This window comes from Alexandromys fortis, unplaced genomic scaffold, assembly GCF_014885135.2.
Source record: "Alexandromys fortis isolate MF-2015 unplaced genomic scaffold, M_Fortis_MF-2015_v1.1 scaffold_237, whole genome shotgun sequence".
NCBI classification, from domain to species: domain Eukaryota; kingdom Metazoa; phylum Chordata; class Mammalia; order Rodentia; family Cricetidae; genus Alexandromys; species Alexandromys fortis.
Genome location: NW_026068137.1, coordinates 1,722,442 through 1,743,771, shown reverse-complemented (window position 1 = coordinate 1,743,771; position 21,330 = coordinate 1,722,442). Strand labels below are relative to the sequence as shown.

Genomic DNA, 21,330 nt, shown 5'->3' with positions numbered 1-21,330 from the left:
AGGTTGTTTCCAGGTTCTGGATATGACAAACAATGCTGCTATGAACATAGTTGAGCACATGTCCTTGTGGTACGATTGAGCATCCTTTGGGTATATACCCAAAAGTAGTATTGCCGGGTCTAGAAGTAGGTTGTTTCCTAATTTTCTGAGAAATTACCAAACTGACATACAAAGGGGTTGTACCCACTTGCACTCCCACCAGCAATGCAGGAGTGTTCCTTTCACCCAACAACCTCTCCAGCATAAGTTGTCATCAATGTTTTTGATCTTGGCCATTCTTACAGGTGTAAGATAGAATCTCAGAGTTGTTTTGATCTGCACTTCTCTGATGGCTAAGGATGTTGAGCATTTCCTTAAGTGTCCTTCAGCCATTCCTCGGTTGAGAGTTCTCTGTTTAGGAATGAACCCCATTTTCAAATTGGATTATTTGTTCTTTTGATGACTAATTTCTTGAGTTCTCTGTATATTTTGGAGATCAGTCCTCTGTCTGTTGGACCACGGCAATTCTTACAAAGGAAAACATTTCATTGTGGTGGTTCCCTATTTATAGTTTCAGGGGTTCATTCCATCATCATTATCATCATGTTAGAGAGCATGGCAACATGCAGGCAGACATGGTGCGGGCTACAGCTATATTAGAAGGCAACCGGAAGTCATCCGTCACCCTGGGAGTGACTTGAGCAAAGACCCCAAAGACCACCCTACAGTGACACACTTCCGCTAACAGGGTCATATCTACTCCAACAAAGCCACAACTCCTAATGGTGGTACTCCCAAGAGCTTACAGGGACCAGTTCCATTCGAACTACCACAAAGGATATGCCACACGATGTTAGGAAAGAAGCTGAGTCAGTTAGGAAGGAGTCATGCAGAGCTTCAGGTCGAGGGAAGGAACCACGATGAAGCAGAAGGCCTGAGGAGACCCCCGCATGATCCTTCACACAAACTCAGTCAACACTGCATGTTGAACACCCGAGTTTCAAGCCACCTCCTAAATAGTAGTGGGGAACAACCATGTCACTGTGTTGTAGTCACTGTTCTAGTACTGCGACCACTAGACAGCTCTTATAGCAGAAGTCATTCAGTTGAGGGCATGCTCACAATTTCAGAGGTTTAGTCCACTATCAGCATGGTGTAAAGCATGGCAGCATGCAGGCAGAAATGGTGCTGGAGACGTGGCTGAGAGCTACATCCTGACACACTGGTTGAGAGAGAGACTCTGGGCTTGGCCTGTGCTTTTGAAAACTCAAAGCATACCACCAGTAACTTTCTATATGTACTGGGCTAACTTACCTCTGAGTTGCATCTTCAGGAGTACACTCAGGGCCTGCCAGAGCTCACACTGGTTGATCATCTCTGATGATAGAATGATGTCCACTTCACTATAGCCTCTGCCTTCTCATTCAAGGTTTTCATTTCAGACTTTGCTATTTTTTTTGTTTGAATTTTTCCATTTATGGCACAGTGTCACAGATACTTTACGTCATTTTCACCACAATAGCATCTAGCAAACCCTGAGAAACAAGCATCCCTATAGGGGCCAAAATTCTGTGCATTGTATACTTACTTACTCATCTTTCAGTCTATAAAACTGACCTATCTTTAAGAAAATGTGGCGGGACCAGGGCACTAGATGCTGTTGTAGGAGATACCATGAGATTCAAGAATGAAGGGCCCTCAGCAATCAAGTGATATATAGTCCCTATTCTCTCACACACGACTATACACACATACACACACACACACACACAGGCATGCATGCGCATGCACACACACATTGCCTGCTCTCACATCTCTACCTTCACACACACACACACACACACACACACACACACTGTCCTCATACACACACTGCCTTTTCACACATACATTTCAAAAGCCTTGCCCTCCCATGAAGGATAGATTTTAACACCTTGGGTTTTTTTATATGTCAGCTAGAGATACAACCATCATAGTCAGGCCTGTAGTTCCATCTGCTAGAAGTCATGGTAGCAGCACTGGTGAAACCCTAGGAGCTTCTGAGCAATGGGGACTATGGCACTGAGTACAGTGACACACAGAGTTAAATGGTCCTTTGCCAAAGAAGCTGTCACATTGTCCACCATGAATCCAAAGACACATCTTTCCCCTGAGCTGAAGATAAACCCATAAAAGGTACTCTTTACCCTGCATCTTCGAAACGCAATCAGTATTTGTTGTCTGTTTTTCGTGTTCTCAAAAACAACACGCATCCATGTTGACTTTGATTTTTGGTCTAGTAGGTAACCAGGCAGTTCTTTGAAGAATGAAAAGCTGTACTGTTGTGTACATGCTCAGTCTTTCTGATCAAGAATATCAGTGTCCCTTGAGTGCATGCATTCGGTAAGACAAGGTGGAGCTGAAGCCAATGGTCCAGCTGAGTGACTGAGTTTGTCCGCAGCAGTTTTTTATCAGGACATGTTCCTTTGTACTAATGTAAACAGAGTGTCTGACCATGAGAACTAGAAACGGAGACCATGGCTAGGTTACTAGGAAAGATTTTTTTTCTCTGATTATGTTCATGTCGGTTTTCATTTTGGCTGTGTAGAAGAGGTATTTTTGACCTAGAGAGTCTGATTTAATGTTTGCCCTTGGCCACTGCATTTTCTAGCTCCAAGTTGAATCAGATTGTTTTTAAGGTTCTTCCCCTGTACATGTTGGTGGTGTGATAGGCCACTAGGCCATATTGAAATGAACGCTTTTGGAAGACCTCTTAGCCACTTGAGCTCTTTGGTTAAAATAGAATCTCACTTAGAGCACACCCCAGAAGTCTAAGGGCATGAATGAACCAGATTACTCTGCCAGTCTTACTGCTGAGAGTGGCTTGGCTGTTGGAGTAGCTTTAACATCCTCAGCATTCTAATCTCACAAATGTCAAGGGCAATCAATACCTTTTATGGAAAAGAAGCTGCATGCATTTTACTAAAAGAGCCAAGCATAAAAGCCAGTGCCAAGTGTTTCTTCAGTCAACCAGAAGTTCTGAAGCCTTCTTGCCATGCACGATGGGGACTCAGGATAATTGCTATCTAGCAGCATCCATAGCCCCAAATAAAACTGTCCCCTTACTGCAGTGAGCCAGCAGAAGCACATGTGAGGTAGTCAAGGTAGTTTACAATAGATAAGCAATATCTCCTGTGCAGAATAGAAGATAAACAGTCCTGAATTCTAGCCTGATTGGGACTAACTGGCTAGAGAGTCAAGAACTTGAGATGGACCTCAATGAGGAGTAGGAGAGGAAACTCCCAGAAGTAGGAATCATGGATAACGGCATCACAAGGCACCAGAATACAGGAAAGAAAGGAAGAGTTGAGGGAAATTTCTTTGCAATTAGAATCACATGAGCATATATATTACCTAAGCAAATAGAATCACACGAGCAATTTTTTGGCAAGGGTAGAGTAAATGAATTTCAGATAGGCAAGGGTTTATAGCACATACCTCTGTGCACCCTGTCTTAGTGAATTTGGGGCCTGGAAGATGGGCTCCAGTGAGGACAGGAAGTAGAACCAGCTGAGTGAGGAGCAGAAGTGTCCCCTGGAGGGTGGACACAAAGGGCCTGGGGTGAAAAGGCACAGGCAGAGCTGGCTGCAAGAAAGCCTGACCTTGTATGTATTATTAAAACAGAAACTTATGCATACGGAAGCCTGATACCTGGAGAATTAGAGCATTATGTAAGACATATATAGAAAAATAGAAATATCCATAAATACAGTGATAATAGGCAGGAAAATATGGACTAATATAATAGTCGGCATTGCTGCCTTGGAAGACCCATCTTTAATGGTGGTCACTGGGATAGCTGTGGACCTGCCCATTCATGGAGGTTCGTGTGGAGCTCTTATCTCCCAGAGGGGCCAATTGGCGATTCTTGAACTGAAAATCAGGGAGCGTGGTCTAGGCGCTTATTCAGAGGTTGTTGGAGAAGCAAAAAAGATGTGCAGGATTACTGGTTTTTCAAGCTGACTCTTTAAGTTATATGCCAATAAAAACCATTGTAAAAAACAACCGTTGGGGTGTAGATAGGATAGCCTGGAGAAAAGTTATTGAAGGAATCCGACAGACCTGATGAAAGTTGTGACTCAGAAAGTGTACTTGATTTCATGCAGGGTTTTAGCAACTGGAGGAGTTATGTTCAGTAGAATCCCAGGGAACCAAACCTCTGCCAGTGCTGGTTTGGAGAACGACTCAGATTCTGAACTGGGTTTCTGCAGTGACCACCAGAAACTCGTTTTCATGAATTAAAAGCTGTTGGTGTAGGAGAAAAAAGTCAAAGGTTATGGCTGTTTTATATGTTATCTCTCTGAATTACTGTTCAAGGCGATATGTTTAATGCTGGACTGTGTAATGTATGTACATTTTTAAAGCTAAAAAAGCAAGTGTCTGGGTTCTAGACATTGATGTTTGTTTAAAATCTATCATTAGGAATCAAATATATATTTGTGAACAATTTTTATTACATATTTTCAAAGTCTAGAATGTTTATGATTTATGGCAAGCTTAAACTAAAGGTGAATACGAAGTTTTCAAACAAACTAGCCACCTGTTAGCTACTGCTACAGAACACAGTTAACGAACAAGAACATATACCAGTGCCCAATTACATCCGAATCAGATTTGCTAGTGCATGATTAAGTCTATTATGAAGAAGTTTGAAATTTTAGCTTTTTAGCTGCATAATACAGTGGCTTAAATTCTTTTGAAAGTATTTTTAAATGCTTTCCTGTACTCTACAGAGAGTCTCAAGAACATTCTGGAATCCTCAGCCCTGGTGACTCTTTAGAAGCCAATGTTCGGCATTTCCTGACTGAGTTAATGTGCTAGAGAACCAGCATTGAGTCCTTTAGCCGTCTCCAGTGAACCTAAATCCTGATTCCTCCCTTAGTCACAGGGCTTCAGATGCTATCTGGGTCTCAGCCATGCTGTGGCCAGCTTTCCCTCAGGGATGCAAGTGGGACAGCGCTCCTAGGGAACAGGAGCAGCCTCTCATTCCGGGAGCTTTGCTCTTCTCTCCATGGATGCTTGGGAGCTGTGTGCCTTGTGTCCTTTGGTGCCTGTGTTTGCATGTCTAAGCCCTTCTCTCAGCAACTGGGGCATCTCAGAATCCCTGGCAGTCCTTGCTGTCTCTCTTTCTCTGCTGAAAACCTCTTCTAGTTTTTCCTCCCTGTGCTAAAATCCACATACTCTGTGTTCTAGCAGGAGGACGGTGGGCAGTAGATCTAGCTAGAAGTGCTGTTGGAATGAGCAGCAGTGGGTGGCAATACAGTTTTTCAGTGGTGTTTTGCTGAGAACAATGGAGTGAGGGCATTGGACAGAATCCTATCCACTGATGGTCACCTCATCCCTCATTTCCAGCCCCACCTTGCTGAGACCACCTACCAACCGATATCTACAAGGTAGCACAGGCCTTAGTTGGCTTTTCTGTTCTTTCTAACCACAAATAAGCTGGTAGATATGAGTTTCCTCCTGGGTCCTTTCTATTGATTTTTGGCACCTTCTCCCAGGCTAGAAGGTCAGAAGCTGTTCTTGCCATTGGCCCTTCTTCTGATCTCTTGGGCATGGGTCTTGTTTACTCCATGCCCAATCTAGGTGACTTATGATTGATACCACTCCTTACATGTCTTTTATAGCCATCAGATCCCATTTTGTCTTCTCCCAGGTCACTCCCCATACTACATAGAAGAAGTCATCACTGCAGTGTGGACAAGGCCATATTTGTCACTTCTTACTCTCATGGGGCCTCCTCTGATCCCACCACCTTATCCTGACCAAGGAGGACCAGACAGCTAGCACCACCCCAAGCTGTCTATCTCATGACTCATGATGCAGCTCATAGTACCTCTGCTTCTCTCTTTCTGTGTCTGTCTGTCTGTCTGTGTCTGTGTCTGCCTCTCTTTGCTTTCTAATTGTTCTTTGTTGCTTCCTGTCCTTGTCATTGGCCCTCACTGTCTCTGCCTCTCTGTCTCTGCCTCTACTTCTCTTCATCTCTCTGTCTATCTGTATCACCTGTCTGTCTTGGCCTCTCTTTGTCTACCTCTGTCTCTCTGAGTTTCTGTCTGCCCCCTCTTCCCCGTAATGTCTTCCTAGGAAGTACTCTCCCTCCCTCCCCCAGGGACCTATCTCTGCTGTCTCATGACATTAGGATCATGCGCACTGCTTGAGAAAACGCTTCCTGAATAAATAAGCAGACAAACTCGCTCAATCCTCATGCAGCAGATGCTTCCTGGATGCCTACTTAATACATAAAAGACTTGATAGAGAAGGCACCATTGTTAATGGACCTTATAATAACCCAGTAAGAAATCAGGGCAGGATTAGCAGACGGTAGAAATCAGAAACCCTGGCATGGACAGAGGGGAGTTATAAACCCTGCCCAGTGGTGCCCAGAGGATGGCCGGAAACAAACCTCTGTCCCTTCAAGAGGGAATCAAGAGCCCTGCCTCACAGGGTCATTAGGTGGGTCTAATGGTGATAAAGGTCTACAACCTCAGCAGAGAGAGTTCAAGGCCATCCTGAACCTGGGAATGTAGAGTCAAACATATTGGAGGCCCTGAGTTCTATCCATAGGACCATGACAATGAAGAAAATATTAGTCATGTATGCAGTGAGTATTCCAGCAGTGACATTCTGGACTGAGGTGCAGAAATCAGCATCTATGGGTGAAGTAAATAAATGTCCTGCCGGTGGTGTTATAGACAGCTAGAGCTCAGTACCCTGGGATGGTGTGACTTTGTGCAAGGTGATCTAAGCTTAACACAATGAAAACACCATGTGTCACACAGGAAATGGCTACCTGTGGCCATAGAGAACCACTGGAGAGCTCTGAACTAACTTAGCAGTCACTAGATACCTAGTACATACAGCTCCCGGCGAGGCCACAGGATGCCTGCATGCTGTCCTCTCCTATCAGTGACGGAGCAGAGACCATGTGCAAAGGAAAGGCTGCCAAGCTCATTTTCAGGTACACGGATTCTGTTCCTGCTTAGAACCTGAATAAGGAAAGCACACATTTGAAACAAAACAAAAACAAACAAAACCCAACTAAATATAACCCAGAATTCATCCTTGAAGAATTCAATGTTTCACATATTCAAATCCATGGAGGGTAAACCACAGCAAGTAACCCATCCTCCAGAAGAGTCCACTACAGAACACAGAGAACCAGTCAAAAAAAAAAAAAAGAGGTTTATATATGTTTCAGAATTAAGAGACTCTGGGGGATCCAGAGGCTGAGCTGGAGAAGAATGTGGGGGCATTGTTGGTCCTCACTGGTGGCTTCATGTGGTAGAGAGAGATTAAGACACAGAGCCCAGACACAATTTCTGGTTAATTTCCCTTCTCTCTCTCCTTTCCATTTTCCCTTCTATCTGTGGACAGAGATGTTACACAGACTTTGAGGGCAGTTTGAGGCCAGTCTAGAGCCTGATTCTCAGTGGGGAGGCTGCAACTGTATTGTGCCTGGTACCCGCACTAAGAACCACTTTACGGAAAGACTAAGGAAAAATGATAAACTTCTTTCAGCCAATGAAATACTATTGAACTATAGTGATGTTAGCAGTAAACTTACCTGCTAATGCTAATTCTTTGATGTTTCATCTGTGTATAAAAAATATAAATACAATCAAATTGCAGTGTTCACATTGTATTTTATGTGAACCGATGGGACTGGAGGAGAGGAAGAGCAAGTCAGCACACTACAAAGGAATTTGATCTCCAAGGACACACTTAATGCTCAGGTGGGCAGTGCTTGGAGACCAGGAAGGAACCTTCAGTACATAGCCAAGACTAAGTCACAACACTGCTCCAGCCCTCAGGGATGGGTGTTTGGCCTGCAGGACACTCTCCACATGCTTTCCAGGACCACCTCAAGAACCTTATGCTGCCTTCCAAATTCCAGGTCTCTCTGCCATGGTCCATCCTCACCTTCATCTCCATGACATCCATCATTTCTGTACTTGCCTAGTATGCATGGAGCAATCCAGAGAGGATACGAGACTCTCAAGTGACTGTCTATAGGGGCATTTTGTGAGAGGATGATATTGTTTCTCGGTCTGACCACATAATAACCGTTAGCCTCATATAGCCCTGGATCTCGAAATGTGGCTAGTAAAGCCCAGAAACTGGACCTCCAGTTATCTTTAACTCAATGCCTGCAGATGTTAGGAGGCTACCATATGTTAGACGCTGCAATGCAGAAACTTAAGAGTCAACAGAATACAGATCCTTCTGTCACATCACTCTGGGGAGAAATAAAGGCATCACGCGACCTGTAACCCCACTGGGGCATGATACACTCTCATCCTTCACCAGCAAGGGCATTGTGGAGGGTCCCATGTGTGTTCACTGGATACCGACCACCAGACAGGTTCTGTTGGCCACTCAGGAGGCACACACCTGGTGAGGCCACACCATGCGATTCAAAGGATTAGAGAATGAATCCATGAGTTTTATTCTATGTAGCAATTGTTCTTGGCATGCTCTCTGCATATGGAACATGGGGAGAGACGCCAATGATATTAATTGTAGCCCTCACCTGGATGGCTTCATGGATGCTTCAAGCACTCTGCCACCAATTCCACTTGGTTTTCTCAATCTGATGACATCCGAGAAGGGTGATTTTTTCTTGTCATTCAGAAAGAACACGTATGTGTTGATGGGCAGGATACCAGCTGTGCAGCTCACAGTGCTCCAAGCATAGGGGAGGGTGAAACCTCTCCCCTTCTCTTCCCATGCTGCCACCCGGCAGCAGGTGCAACGTCCATAAAACATGATTCCCAAACACAGCCCCAAAGCTTTTCCAGGTCTCTGATGGCCCAAGCAGGCTCCTGAGTCAGCTTCCAGCACAGGGTGCAATGTGTCTGGACTCAGAACTTGTCACACTTAAAGTGGACACCAGGAGTTGGCAGTCAGGGAGAGATGCCAGGAGTTTGCATACAGCCGTGGCGAAACTATTTTCACTGTGTCTTAAGGACCTAGAGGAACACCAGAGCACCAGACAAAACAAACTGCCAGGAAGTCCTACTGCTATCACACTGAACCCACATTTTCTGAAAAGCAGTTCAAAATGTAAGTAGGCCAAAAGACGACGCCTACGCTTAAATAGTGTGTTTCAGCAAGGAGAATGGTCATCAGGGAGTCAAACTGACCTCAGAAGTTAGGGCTGTTAATGTCTAGTAGCCATTCATCCTGCAGATGGGCAAACATAGGTGCTGCAATAGAGCCCAGGTGTGTCCAGTGCAATGTTGACGAGGCCCAAGTGCCTTAGCACTCAGACCCATGCATGAGGGTCCTATGACTGGCTTGGAGTTAATCCTCAATTTTTGTCTTCTCAAATGAAAGAATTTCGTCAAGAGATACATACAGTTTAAGCAGTTTATTTAGCAAAAGGGAGCAGGGCAGGGGTAGCACCCTCCAGACAGTTTAGAGATGGCCAATGAGAGAGCCTGGATTCGCTATTTTTGCAAAAGACTTTTAGGACTGTTTATGATAATAACATTTATGGAGGTAAGGTGTCCCTTTTTCCTCCCAAGGGATAGTGAACCAGAAGGATCTCCCTTTTAGGCTGTTTCTTCCCATAGTTCTCTTGAAAAGCCCACAAGTATGGTAAAAGCAACAATGTAAATGGTATAATAAACCCCGAATCTTTTGAGGCTGCAGGCCCTTCTTTGGTGTACATACATGGCACCTGGAAATATCCTTGATACCTTAGTTTCTGATATATAGGGCATAAACAGAAGGTAACTTCAAAGATACTAAACCTCTGACCATCAGGAGACACAGCTGTCAAGATTAGACCACACATCAATGAGAGCAGAGGCCATGGTACATCATTCTGCAGCAAATACTATCACAGACTGAGGACCTAATCATGACCAGGCACTGAAATTCCCTCCTCGTGTTTATTTGTACATTTCAGGATCAAAGTATCAGTGTGAGAGGGACACATATATTAGTGTCAGCTAGTGCCTGTGAGGTACAAAGTTGAATAACTGTCCAAAACCACTCAACTGATAATCCCTGCCCACAGGCAAGCTCCATTCACCATGTTCGAGCACCACATACCCTGCCATACAGGCCGACTCCAGTACCAACCCTCACCTCTTTTAATGAGAGGTTAGTGCTTCTTAGCACCATGGGGCCTCAGAGTGCAGGGAGGCTCCCTCAGACTACAGTGTGTAGAGCCTCTGTAGTCAGCCATGCAGCCATCCTCCTCAGTGCCTGGCCCATTCTGCTGCCTGAAAGCTACACAGGCGTCCCTTTACCGGCCACCTCCAGTCTCACGTTAGTTCCTCAGCCCAGCAGCTCACCACGAACTTTCTGACACACCAAGCTGATGGCATCAGTAACTGCCTGTGAGAGCTCAGAGCGAGCCCCACAGTCTGCCCACTAAGTGGATCTGCCCCCACCTGGCACACCACACAGTCCCCATTATTTTCCTCTCTTGTCCTATTTATCTCAGATCCCTGGGGTCTGCATTTCAATTTCCTAAGTATACTGTGTTTTCTCTTGCATTTATATTGTTTACAGATTATTTTGATATGTACTCAAGTGTCTTTTTTCTCTGCCAGATGGCATGTTTCTACCCTTCAAAGTTCTTCCCAGCATGACTTCTTTCTGGTGGTCTTCCTGGCATTTGATTGCCTGCCCCTTGGATATGGTGCCCTCCAAATATTGTATGAGAAGATTTGCCACCTTTAGTTCATTCATTTGGTCTGAATTGGCTCCGTGCCATGATGTCCAAGTGTTTGGGGTATGTGGTATAAAACAGTGAGGGATTAGAAATGAAAGCACTGACATTTCAAAGTCACTACTGGCCCTCACAGACCTGGAGTAAAAGCTCTGTCCCTTTGGATCAACATCTCCTACATAGCACAGAACTTCCAGAGGATGGCACTGGATGGATCTGTGATCATGAATGAATGGATCACATTCATTATTCCCATAGCATTTTGTCACTCCCTCCGCTCCTTATTTCTTGTAGCACATACAGGCTTTCCAAGAACAAAGAGAGAGAGAGAGAGAGAGAGAGAGAGAGAGAGAGAGAGAGAGAGAGAGAGAGAGAGAACTACTAAACATGCAACATAGTTGAAGAATCATCCTTTCTCAGGGAAAAAAATATATAAGCTCAGTTTGGAGGAAGACTCTGGCCCAAATTCATCTTGATTTAATGGCAACTGCCAGTAAGCCCAAAGTCATTCTCTGGGAGTTGGGGGTAGAAGTGACATTATCCAAGACTGACAGTGACTAGTAGCCTTTAGATGGGACAGTATCTGACATCAACATCTGTGGTTTGTCTGCTTCTGGTAGGTTTTTACATCTGAAGATATCATTGTGGCTTCAGAACACACAGATCCAAGTATATCCAAGTGCTTTTAGAAGACATGCATTTTATATTTTCCATAAATAAATGTTAATATGGTGTGTGTAATATATATGTAAACATCATGTGTGATACAAATATAGTAAACTGTTTTTGTGATTTGCATCTGAACTTTCAACTGCTTGAGAAGCATCTAGAAGAAGGGTTTCATAGCCATCCTCCTAATCTAGGGTCTCCATGCCATTTGGAATCATAGTAATGGTGAGCTAGATGACTCCAATTAGATGCTAATGGCAATTGGACACATGTGATCTGTACTGCGAAGTCAGGTCATTAGCAGAACTATGTGTGAGAGAACAGTGATACCCTGCCCCTTTGCATTTGCATGGTGGCGTTTTTGCTCAACCCCAAATATCTGCCAGGCATCTTATTGCTCTGATTTTCAGGAAGTAACAAAAATCTCTCTGTGTCCTCTTTCTCTATTTTTTTTATCAGTGTATATGGTTGTCCCTTGGCTAAAAAAAGGAAAACACAAGATAAACAGCCCCAAGAACCTGCTCCCAAGCGAAAACCGTTTGCAGTGAAGGCAGACAGCTCCTCAGTAGACGACTGCTATGAGAGTGATGGTACTGAGGACATGGATGAAAAGGAGGAAGATGAGGAAGAGGAGTTCTCTGAGGACAATGATGAGCAGGGGGATGAGGATGATGACGATGAGGAGGTGGATCGGGAAGATGAGGAAGAGATCGAGGAGGAAGATGATGACGACGACGATGATGAAGATGGGGATGATGTAGAAGAAGATGAGGAGGAGGAGGAAGAAGAAGAGGAAGAAGAGGAAGAGGAAGAAGAAAATGGTAATCTTTAAATACTAACAAAGCTTAGGCCGTGATTTGGGGTCAGTTTTTGCGTGAATTTTCTAGTGTTAATATTGTTGGCTTCCTAACGATTCCAGGACAAAGAATTCTCAACACCAAATGGATAACCCCCCTACGTGAACTGAAAGTTTCTCCCAAACAGTTCCTTGAAGTTATCTTCTAGGCTTTAGATTTCTGACAAATTGTTATTTAGATTAAGCCTTCTGTCATACTGTATGAAAGAACCTAAGAAAAATTGGGTAGCAAATTAACATAATAACTTTAAGCCTCTGTAGCAATGTTGGACTATCCAATAAGGTTCATGATTTCTAACACAAAGACCATGGCTTTGGAATTAGGTATGTTCATTTATGGCAGTGCATAGGTTGTCATAGCAGTTTGCTGAGCTATTTGTGGCAAAATGTAGGAAGAAATCTAGTCTCTCACGTCTGGTGTCTAAGTGGTTCTATCCAAGAAGTACTGTGATTGACTCAAGTGTGGCTACAGCCTTCGCCTCTGTGCCTGGAGTGCCTAGAGAGGTAGATTCTATCTGTTGGTTGTTGAAGCCATACTTTGGTGACTGTCATGTGGTTAGAATGAAAAGAGATGCTACTTAAAGGAAATGGTTGATGGATTGGTTGTGTGCTTCATATTTGAGAACCAAGTTTCTAGTCTGAGGCAGAAGACAGTGAGTTGTTCAAGCAAGGCGCAAGCTTACCGGGCAGTGTATGGGTCGCTTCCATAAACTGCTCCAGAGGATTCATTTTTGTGTCCAGTTTTTTGCTAGCACGAGATTCAAAATTAGGATTTATGAAACCTATCCTAAAAAGGAAATCTAGAAAAAAGACATGGTTTTCTCATGATCCTAGATATAGCTAATTTTGTTGGCTTGGGGTTGACCTTATAGATATAACAAAAATGATGGTAACATAATGAGAATGTTTTTTCTCACCGTTGTCCCTTGGGCTCAAAAAATCTTCAAGAATATGAATTCTGAAACTGCTAACTTCCAGATACAATGTCATTATCTCATCTATTAGAGAGAACATATCAACATGTTTAGATCATGCAAGTGAGTCTGGCATCACTACTCCTATGCACCGCCATAAATGAACATACCTAATTCCAAAGCCATGGCCTTTGTGTTAGAAATCATGAACCTTATTGGATAGTCCAACATTGCTACAGAGGCTTAAAGTTATTATGTTAATTTGCTACCCAATTTTTCTTAGGTTCTTTCATACAGTATGACAGAAGGCTTAACAAGTTACATCATAGCTCATGGCAATAACTACAGCGCATGCTGCCCAGTGTGCTGTGGACAAATGTACTGATGTCACTAACGAGCTGCTAAGAATTAACTCATAGCCCTATATAATGATATGTGTGGAAAGATGTAGAGGAGACCAGTAAGAAAATATTCAGGGACACAGTATCAGCTGTGTGCAATTCTAAATGATATCTTTGGTTGTCAGTGCTGATGAGTGATTTGTATCTTGGCTCTATGGCATCATTGAAATCACATAAAATATTCTCTTGCATTTTCTCTTCATGTTTGGGAAGCAGAAGACTTTAATGCTCAGGGTTATGAACATTTGGTATGCACAAAGAGTCTTTTCCAAATTTAGAATCTGCTCCATTTTCTAACTTACGTGCTTCAGCTTAGTTTGCATGGAGTCAGAATTTAGGTAATCTACCTTTTCAGTATACAAAGTGGCATGCTTGGAAGTGCTCAGAAGTCTTACTGCAATGCATGACAATGTGGCCACACAGGCTTGAGCGCTTCTGACTTTAGCACCGAGATCCTGGGTGCATAATGAACTCAGCAGCCAATCAGAACCAGGCAATTTTAGCTGGAGTGATTCAAGTAACTACACATAACCAGCAGACATGGGACAGAATCGTCAAACAGGCAACTTCAGAGTAACTATTTAGGTCCCAGGTTTTTAAGTATCGAGCACACCTGGCCTGGTGTCTACTCAGGCTTCCTGCACATGCGGAGTATAACCAGCGTGTGGAGGCAGAAGCCTGTGTAAAGGGAGCAGGACAATCCCAGACACATAGTCAGCCACTGAGGAACTGTTTTCAGAACGCACAGCATCTGCTCCCCAGATCAGAACCTTCTTCAGTCACCTGTCAGGTGACTTGAAAGACCCATTGCATTACTGAGGAGGAGCTCAGTACATGATCTGCTGTGAAACTAGTCTGTGTGACTTCAGTGAGGCCCATATGCCCTTGCCAACATCCTCAGTAGAAAGAAAGGCCCTGTGTCTCCTGTCAGGCACCCTCTCACATGCTTCCCAGATCCAGGCACTGCTCTCGTGGAGGATCATCCCCTGTGGTTCTGATTGTTGTGGGTGCTCTGGAGGGGAAGTCAAAGGCTTGTTTGATTTCCCAAATCTATGACCATCAGTGGACCGCACTATAGCCCAGCTGTGTGAGCGAAGTCTTGGAGAACCCCTCCAATGCTTCTGTAGTGGAGAGAAGTCTCCAGTGCAGAGCCTGTGAGCTGGTGTCCCAAGACACCGTTTAACTAGCATCAGACCGTGATGTCCCAGTGCTTTGCATCCCAGGTATTTCAAAACCTGCCAGCGTCGGGAATCTTCATCAAAGGAAAACCAGAGCTTTGTTGATAGGCCAGCTGTTCAACATGATCAGACTCTTATTTATGTTCACACTGTTAAAATGAGGCTTTGGGAGGCAAAAATCCACCAGTCTCCTATCTTCATATCCTCACCGTGCACACCCTATTTTTACCATACTGTGGAAGTCTGTGCCAAAATCTCTATTGGTAAATGCAAGCTTGAGACAGGATAGCCCTACCACATGTCTGGGAAGTACAGTGAATGTAAGCTTGCCACAGGATAGCCCCACCACACGTCTGGGAAGCACAGTGAATGCAAGATTCATGCAGTATGCAAAAGCCACTTTTTTAAGTGCTGGTCGCAGTCTCTTTTGTGTTGGCTTTTGTCTCTATGTCCCTTGGTTGACATGACAGCCCATCACAGCAGACTGTAGCAGACTCCTCTGAGGTTGGCTGGGCCTCATTCCTGCCATCTAGGTACAGACTGTGACCTCAAGTGAGAAGCATAGGGAACAGAGAACCTCACGAGGCAATGGTAAGTAGCCCATACTTAGGTCATGATTTGGACACAGCTTTGACAAATGCCAGAGCAGAGCAGGTAACATACAATGTGAGGAAATCAGGACAGTGATATGGGCACAGGGAGAAAATCTGACCTGGCATCAGCCTGAGGACCAGGCAGGAAGCCTCAGGTTATCTGTGCTGATAACTAGCCACACAGGAGTCATTGTCTCTTGGATAAAATTTGAAATGTTTATTTTGTTTCAGATAAAATACATTTACACAAATCATCAGATTATTATGAAAGGAGTCCACTGAATGTCAACGACACATTATTTAGAACATAGGAATTAGTATTTTATTTCAAAGATCTTTGAGCATTGTAGTTAGACATAAACCAAATTGGTCTGACACTAAACATCCTGTGAGTGTGGTATTTATAAAAAGAAGAAGTGTATGTTTTATAAAGTAGACAAACCACAGGCTAGTCTCTTGTATAGTCTTATTTTCAAAAGGCACAGCAACTATCCAATTCCATGTTTATTAAATACCAATTATTTATCCTAAATGGGAGCTACCATTCTGTGGCATAGACTCATCATTAACAGATTTGGCACATACTATGGTCAAAGGTCTTTCAGGGTCACTGTGATGAGAAAAACAAATCACCGCATAGACAATACACATAAGGTATAGTTTATTTCCACACTCCATCTACCAAAAAAACACCATTTAAAAATCATAGGCAGATATGTATGTATTTCATATATACATTTACGCTTGTCCTTTTGGACCCATGTTTCATCTCCCCATAGACAGGAAGGTGAATTCTCTGAGGAAGAACTAGGCTGTGTGTGGTCCAGACTGAATAAGGTCAGACTACTACCCTCTTTACTTTAATGCTGGGGTTCTCAAGAGACACCTGCCTCTGGCACCTCAGAACTGCCCTGAACCCTGAAATCTGCAGTGCTGTCCCCACAATCAGTGTGTCCATCAGTGCAGGTGCCTCTTCAGTTCGGGTTACCCAGCCTTTGAATCCCACGTCAGGGTGTGGTATCCTTGTAAGCTCTTCCTGAGGAATGGATTGCTGTGAATCCTGATGTTGAGTACCTTCTCTAAAAGGTTAGACAGTTGTTCAAAGCCAGGCAGAATGAAAACACGTGGCTGGAGGCAAAGTGGGAGGGGCTGCTTTTGTTAGAGCAATTCAGCCTCCTCTGCTGTCCCTGAAGTAGTGGGGGTTTGGCAGTCCGCACCCGTGGCAGATTCTGATTTGGGACCCCATTCTCACGGTCCTTACTATGAAACAATAGCCCTGTCTATGCGACTGTCTTTACTGGGGTGATCCACTCTTGAGTAAGTCCATTTCAATGACCATACTGTATGTATTCTTTCTCACACAAGCATCTTTCTAATTGTGAGATTTCCTGGGGTGTGTTTTCTTCCAGAGTGTGTAAGGCCCCCACTTGCACTCACGTTCTGATCATGGGCGAGGCAGTGGCTGGTGTGGTCAGGAGGGAAGAGGATAAAGGTGCTGAGCGGTCTGCACTGAGACCCCACAACTCCCCGGTTTCCCCTCAGGGTACTGCTCTCCATATTGATTAGCCAATTATCCTTCTGTATCTTTCCCAGGGACAGGTCCCTGATGAGGGAAGCAAGCTGAAATGCAGACAGACTGTGAAAATCAGAATTAACCAGTCAGTGTTCTACTGCAGTCAGCAGAAAAAGCAATGAGTTCTGAGACCAGCACAGCACAGAGAGGATGTGTTTAGTATGCAAGGCTTCACCTGAGGAAGGCTGTGGTCACAGTTGGGAAAATGAATATGGTGGATTTATCTTCTTAAAATTAACCTTCTCAATATACACAAACGTCTTCTGTGGGGACACTGAGAGTGCACGCTCACTGAGGTAGATGACGCTGTGGCTGGAGAATGAGAAAGCCTTCAGCCTCAAGGAGGATTTTTCTAACTGTCCATCCATAATAAAAGAAAAAATCCGGCTCCATGCCAATTAGTTTTTGCTTAATTATAAAATAAATTGCATCAAATTTTATGACTGTTTGAATATTTTGAGGCAAATCTGAAAAGGTAATGAAAACGTAGTGCTCCCTGCCCTTAAGACGCAAACATGTGTGTGAAGTGCAGACTAGCCTTTTCTGTAGTAATGAAAACAATGTCACACAGCTTCTTCTAAAGTCCACTGTGGAGAATCAGCAGTGAATTTGGCGTGTTTTGTTCATTTAATTTTTATCCTAAGTGTTGTGTGGCCACAGGGAAGCATGGCACCTGGGTGGTGGAGATCCCAGCTCTATCCATGTCACTCATCTTGAGAAGGTCATCCACCCTCTTAGGCCTCATGGTGAAATAAGGCTCAGCCCTTCACTCTCTCCCTGTCTTGCTATGCAACATAAAGCAAGCACAAGACACAAAAGAGCTCTCATGCTAACCTGTCTGCAGCAGCTAGGATGCTGCAGCCATGATCAAAGGTACCACATGACAATGTCCCCTGAGTTTACTCAGTTCTGCATCAGTCTGGAACCTGGAGCCTGACCCAGGCAAGCCTGCTCTGCCCCGGGGAATCAGTGTGCAGGACCATCCCCATTAGCCCCAAAGTGTGAAGGGTGTGCCAGAGAAACAGGCAGTGAGTAACACTGCTGTCTGCTAAGGCTCTGTCAGGACAAGGTCTCACGATGACTAACTGCAGTCCAAACGCAGTATGTGCTTCCCATATACTCAAAGGGTACTGGGCTAGCTGAAGCTTTTGTTCAAGTTAGGGTCTTTTCTTTTTCTTTTAAAATAAAGACAGAGTAAAATAAGCAGGAGCAATATACAAGCCAGGAGCAACACAGAATTGAGCTTTGCACGCTGAAGTGGTAGCTTTGAGAATTCAGGCTGAAGACAGGAAACTATGTAGATGCTGGGAATCAGTAAACCTCATATTACAGAGAAAAGTAACCTCTGTAGGACCCCTTAGAAGTGAGTCAGGAAGGAGGAAGGGAAGACCCAGAGTTCCCTCCCAGCCCACCACAATCACGTAAGAAGCACACTTACCTCAGCCCTGCTCTAGAGACAGAAGGGCCAGGATTTTTCCACCCCTTCACTAGGATACACAGTCACACTGTCACCTGCTCTGCAGGCAAGCAGTGCACAAGACTGGCCAGTTAACTTTAACACTCCACCCTGAAGTGAGAATGTGACTATCCTACTAATTTTAAATCCTCAGATCTTGATAAGCCAGTGCCCAAATGTTATTAAGCAGCTCCTCAAAACTTTATGAATAAATGAAATTTCATTCACATTCCATTAATTTATTTCCTTAATGAAAACTTTAAGAAAGAAACACAGTTCACAGTTGCTAAGTTAAAAGTGATTTGGTTGTGAGAAAGTGAAAGAGAAATTTATTTCTCTTTCAATCTACCTCATTTTGTTATATAGGGAATGTTTTACTTATATCATGGACAGTTAATAGGGGCTACAGTTGGTAGGAGACTTGGCTAGGATTTATAGAGCCTTGAGTTCAGTGACTACCACCATACAACCTGGAAAGGGTGGCACAAGCCTGCTACCCCAGAACTCAGCAAGTAGAGGCAGGAGCTCAAGAAATCTGCAGGTTGCCGTTCCCTGTAGGAAGCCTTATTCCTCTGTTCTCTACACTGATCTAGAGTCCTAGACTCGGTGTGTCTGAGTATGAAACAAGGATGCAGAGGGTTGGGTCTTGTAGCTTTGGTGGCTCTGCCTGGCTGGTATCTGCCTCCCTCCCATGGTTCATAAACTGCAGAAGAAACTTAACAGCCTGGGAAAAGTCAGAGGAAACACCATTAGCAAGGTTGGGACCCAGACCACTATGACTCAGGATGCAAGAGGCATGGCCAGCCTTATGACCTCGAATTAAAGGACTGGAAATCCTCGTTGGATGATTTTCCTCATCTGTAGGGCGGAAAATGGGGAACGGACTGCAGAGGGGTATCAAATCACGCGGGGGCCCTAGGAAACTGCCACCTCCTAGGGCAAAACTAGGTAGGTATCCCAGCTCAAGGTTGTTGGGACCACTGCTCCCAGCATTTATGAGACACAGCCACCTTCCCAGACTTCAGGAAAAGGCATCTAAGACTGGTGTCTCGACCTAGTATACAGACTGGCCTTGGCCATGTCCTTGTCCTCAGTGCCCACTTTTTCATGCACTGCATAGGCCATGGCAGTCTTAGCTTCTCTTCAGCCTTGAAAAAACTGGCACTTCCTGTTGATCATACTCCTAGCCTCTGGCAAAGGTCTCCTTCCTCATGAGAACTGCCCTCGTCCTCCCACTCAGGCTCTCGTCTTCCCCATGTCCCCATCCAGCTCCATTGTTTGGAGCATGCATCATCCTGACATCATACTCTGTCTTTTCTGGGTTTTTCACCAACTACGACTTAAGGGACTACAAGGATATCGTCTTTTTGTTTCACTTTTGAATTCTAAATGTGAGCTCTAGATTCGTGTTAACGTGGGGTATCTCCCATCTAGTAAGCCAGGATTGGTTTATGCAAAATGTGACAACCATAATATTTATCTTCAACTTGGTAAGAAGGCTGAGCTGATGCCCTTCCCAAAGGCTCTACCTGTTTCTGTTTAATGAGGAACCCTGGGAGTGCCAGCTTTTATCTGGGGTTAATGAATGACTGCTAGAACAACACGGGCATCTCTTTATCATAGGTAGCTTTATTCTCTCCATACCTTGGTTTCCTGGGTGGACTATTTCTGTGAGAGATATGTTCCAATGGCCAACTGAGCTGCTAGCACCTTAGCATCTTGGGGAGTGTGGTGAAACCTCTAGCTTCTTACTACCTTTAGGATGGAAGTCAATATATAAACTTTAAGACAATGTAAAGATCCAGGATCATTTCTGAGCAGGTGACTCAGTGGATGGTGTGATACCGAGGAAGGTATCACAAATAGGCAGTTATGAGCCAGTCTGTGTTCCCTTGGTACTGAACTGGGAAGCAGTGCAAGACCATGTCAGACCTTGTTCAGGAGTGACAGAGGCATTAGTCACGCCACAAGTTAGATTGATTTATAAGGTTGGATTGACAGCAAAGTGCACACAGCCATGGAATAAACAAAATCAAATACTGAGTGTTGCTTATCTCCAGGCACGGAGCTCAGATTTTCAGTGTGCGGACACTAGGAGGATGGAGAGGAAAGTCAGAACACAGCTTTTAGAAGAGGCTGGAAACTCATTTGTAGCAATTGTGTGCGACACATCAAAACCATGTTCCAAGATTAAGCAGCAACAAAAGCAAAGGCTCGTGGGAAGGAGCTGTTGTAGAGCAGGTATGAGGGAGCAGGAGCTCCAGAGACTAGAATTGCATCTATGTTCAGGATTCTGGCAGTTCCGTGCTGCCCTCTCCAGATTCCTTCTGTGTGTGCCCTTGTCTGGGGCAGCTGGGGACGGGGAGACTCCTGAGGTGATTAAGGTGGTCCCTGTTGAGTGGGATCAACTATATCCTAAGAACCTTTAGTCTTTAGAGGCAAGAACTTCAAAAGTGGGACCCAGAAGCGGACGGCATCTTCTCCTTTGGTGACAATGTCAGACATGGACAGACTGTAGTGTACACTTCCAAAAGGAGGCAAAGCAGTGTCTGTAAATGTCACATCTCTTACTCCTATCAACCCATACAGTTAATTTATTGGGAGTAATCACTATTAAAAGGTCCTATTTACATTTGTTTTGAAAAGTCCCACCAAATCATATAAACTTCATTGACTACAGAAAATCAGATGCAAGTATCCACCACTCACTTGCAACAACTTTGAAGAGAGAACACATTTTATTGCTATCTGAAAACAAACCTCCAGAGTCTCTTCCCTTCCATGGCTCACTGCTTCAGGGTTCTCACCCTATCCCATAGCACTTGCCCCTCTTCTGATTGTCACCTATTCAGCCCATGTGGCCCTCTGAAGGATACTGCTCAGAAAAGAACTACCACTTGGGGCTTGAGGATTCTGGAGAATGGGTAGTGGTAGGAAAGCCCAAGTTTGGTGATGAGCATTTGAGCTAATCCTGTTCTGTAATTCTCG

At 44.3% G+C, this 21,330-nt stretch overlaps 1 protein-coding gene across 7 annotated transcripts in view; it reads left to right on the top strand.

The window, feature by feature from the left end:
* Positions 1 to 21,330, top strand: part of Myt1l (myelin transcription factor 1 like) — a 138,111-nt gene that overhangs the window by 19,901 nt on the left and 96,880 nt on the right. For all 7 annotated transcript variants that reach the window (XM_050126529.1, XM_050126528.1, XM_050126527.1 and 4 more), the window contains exon 4: positions 11,831 to 12,192. In XM_050126529.1, the coding sequence (XP_049982486.1) occupies positions 11,831 to 12,192 (362 nt within the window). The remainder of the gene's footprint in view (positions 1 to 11,830; positions 12,193 to 21,330) is intronic.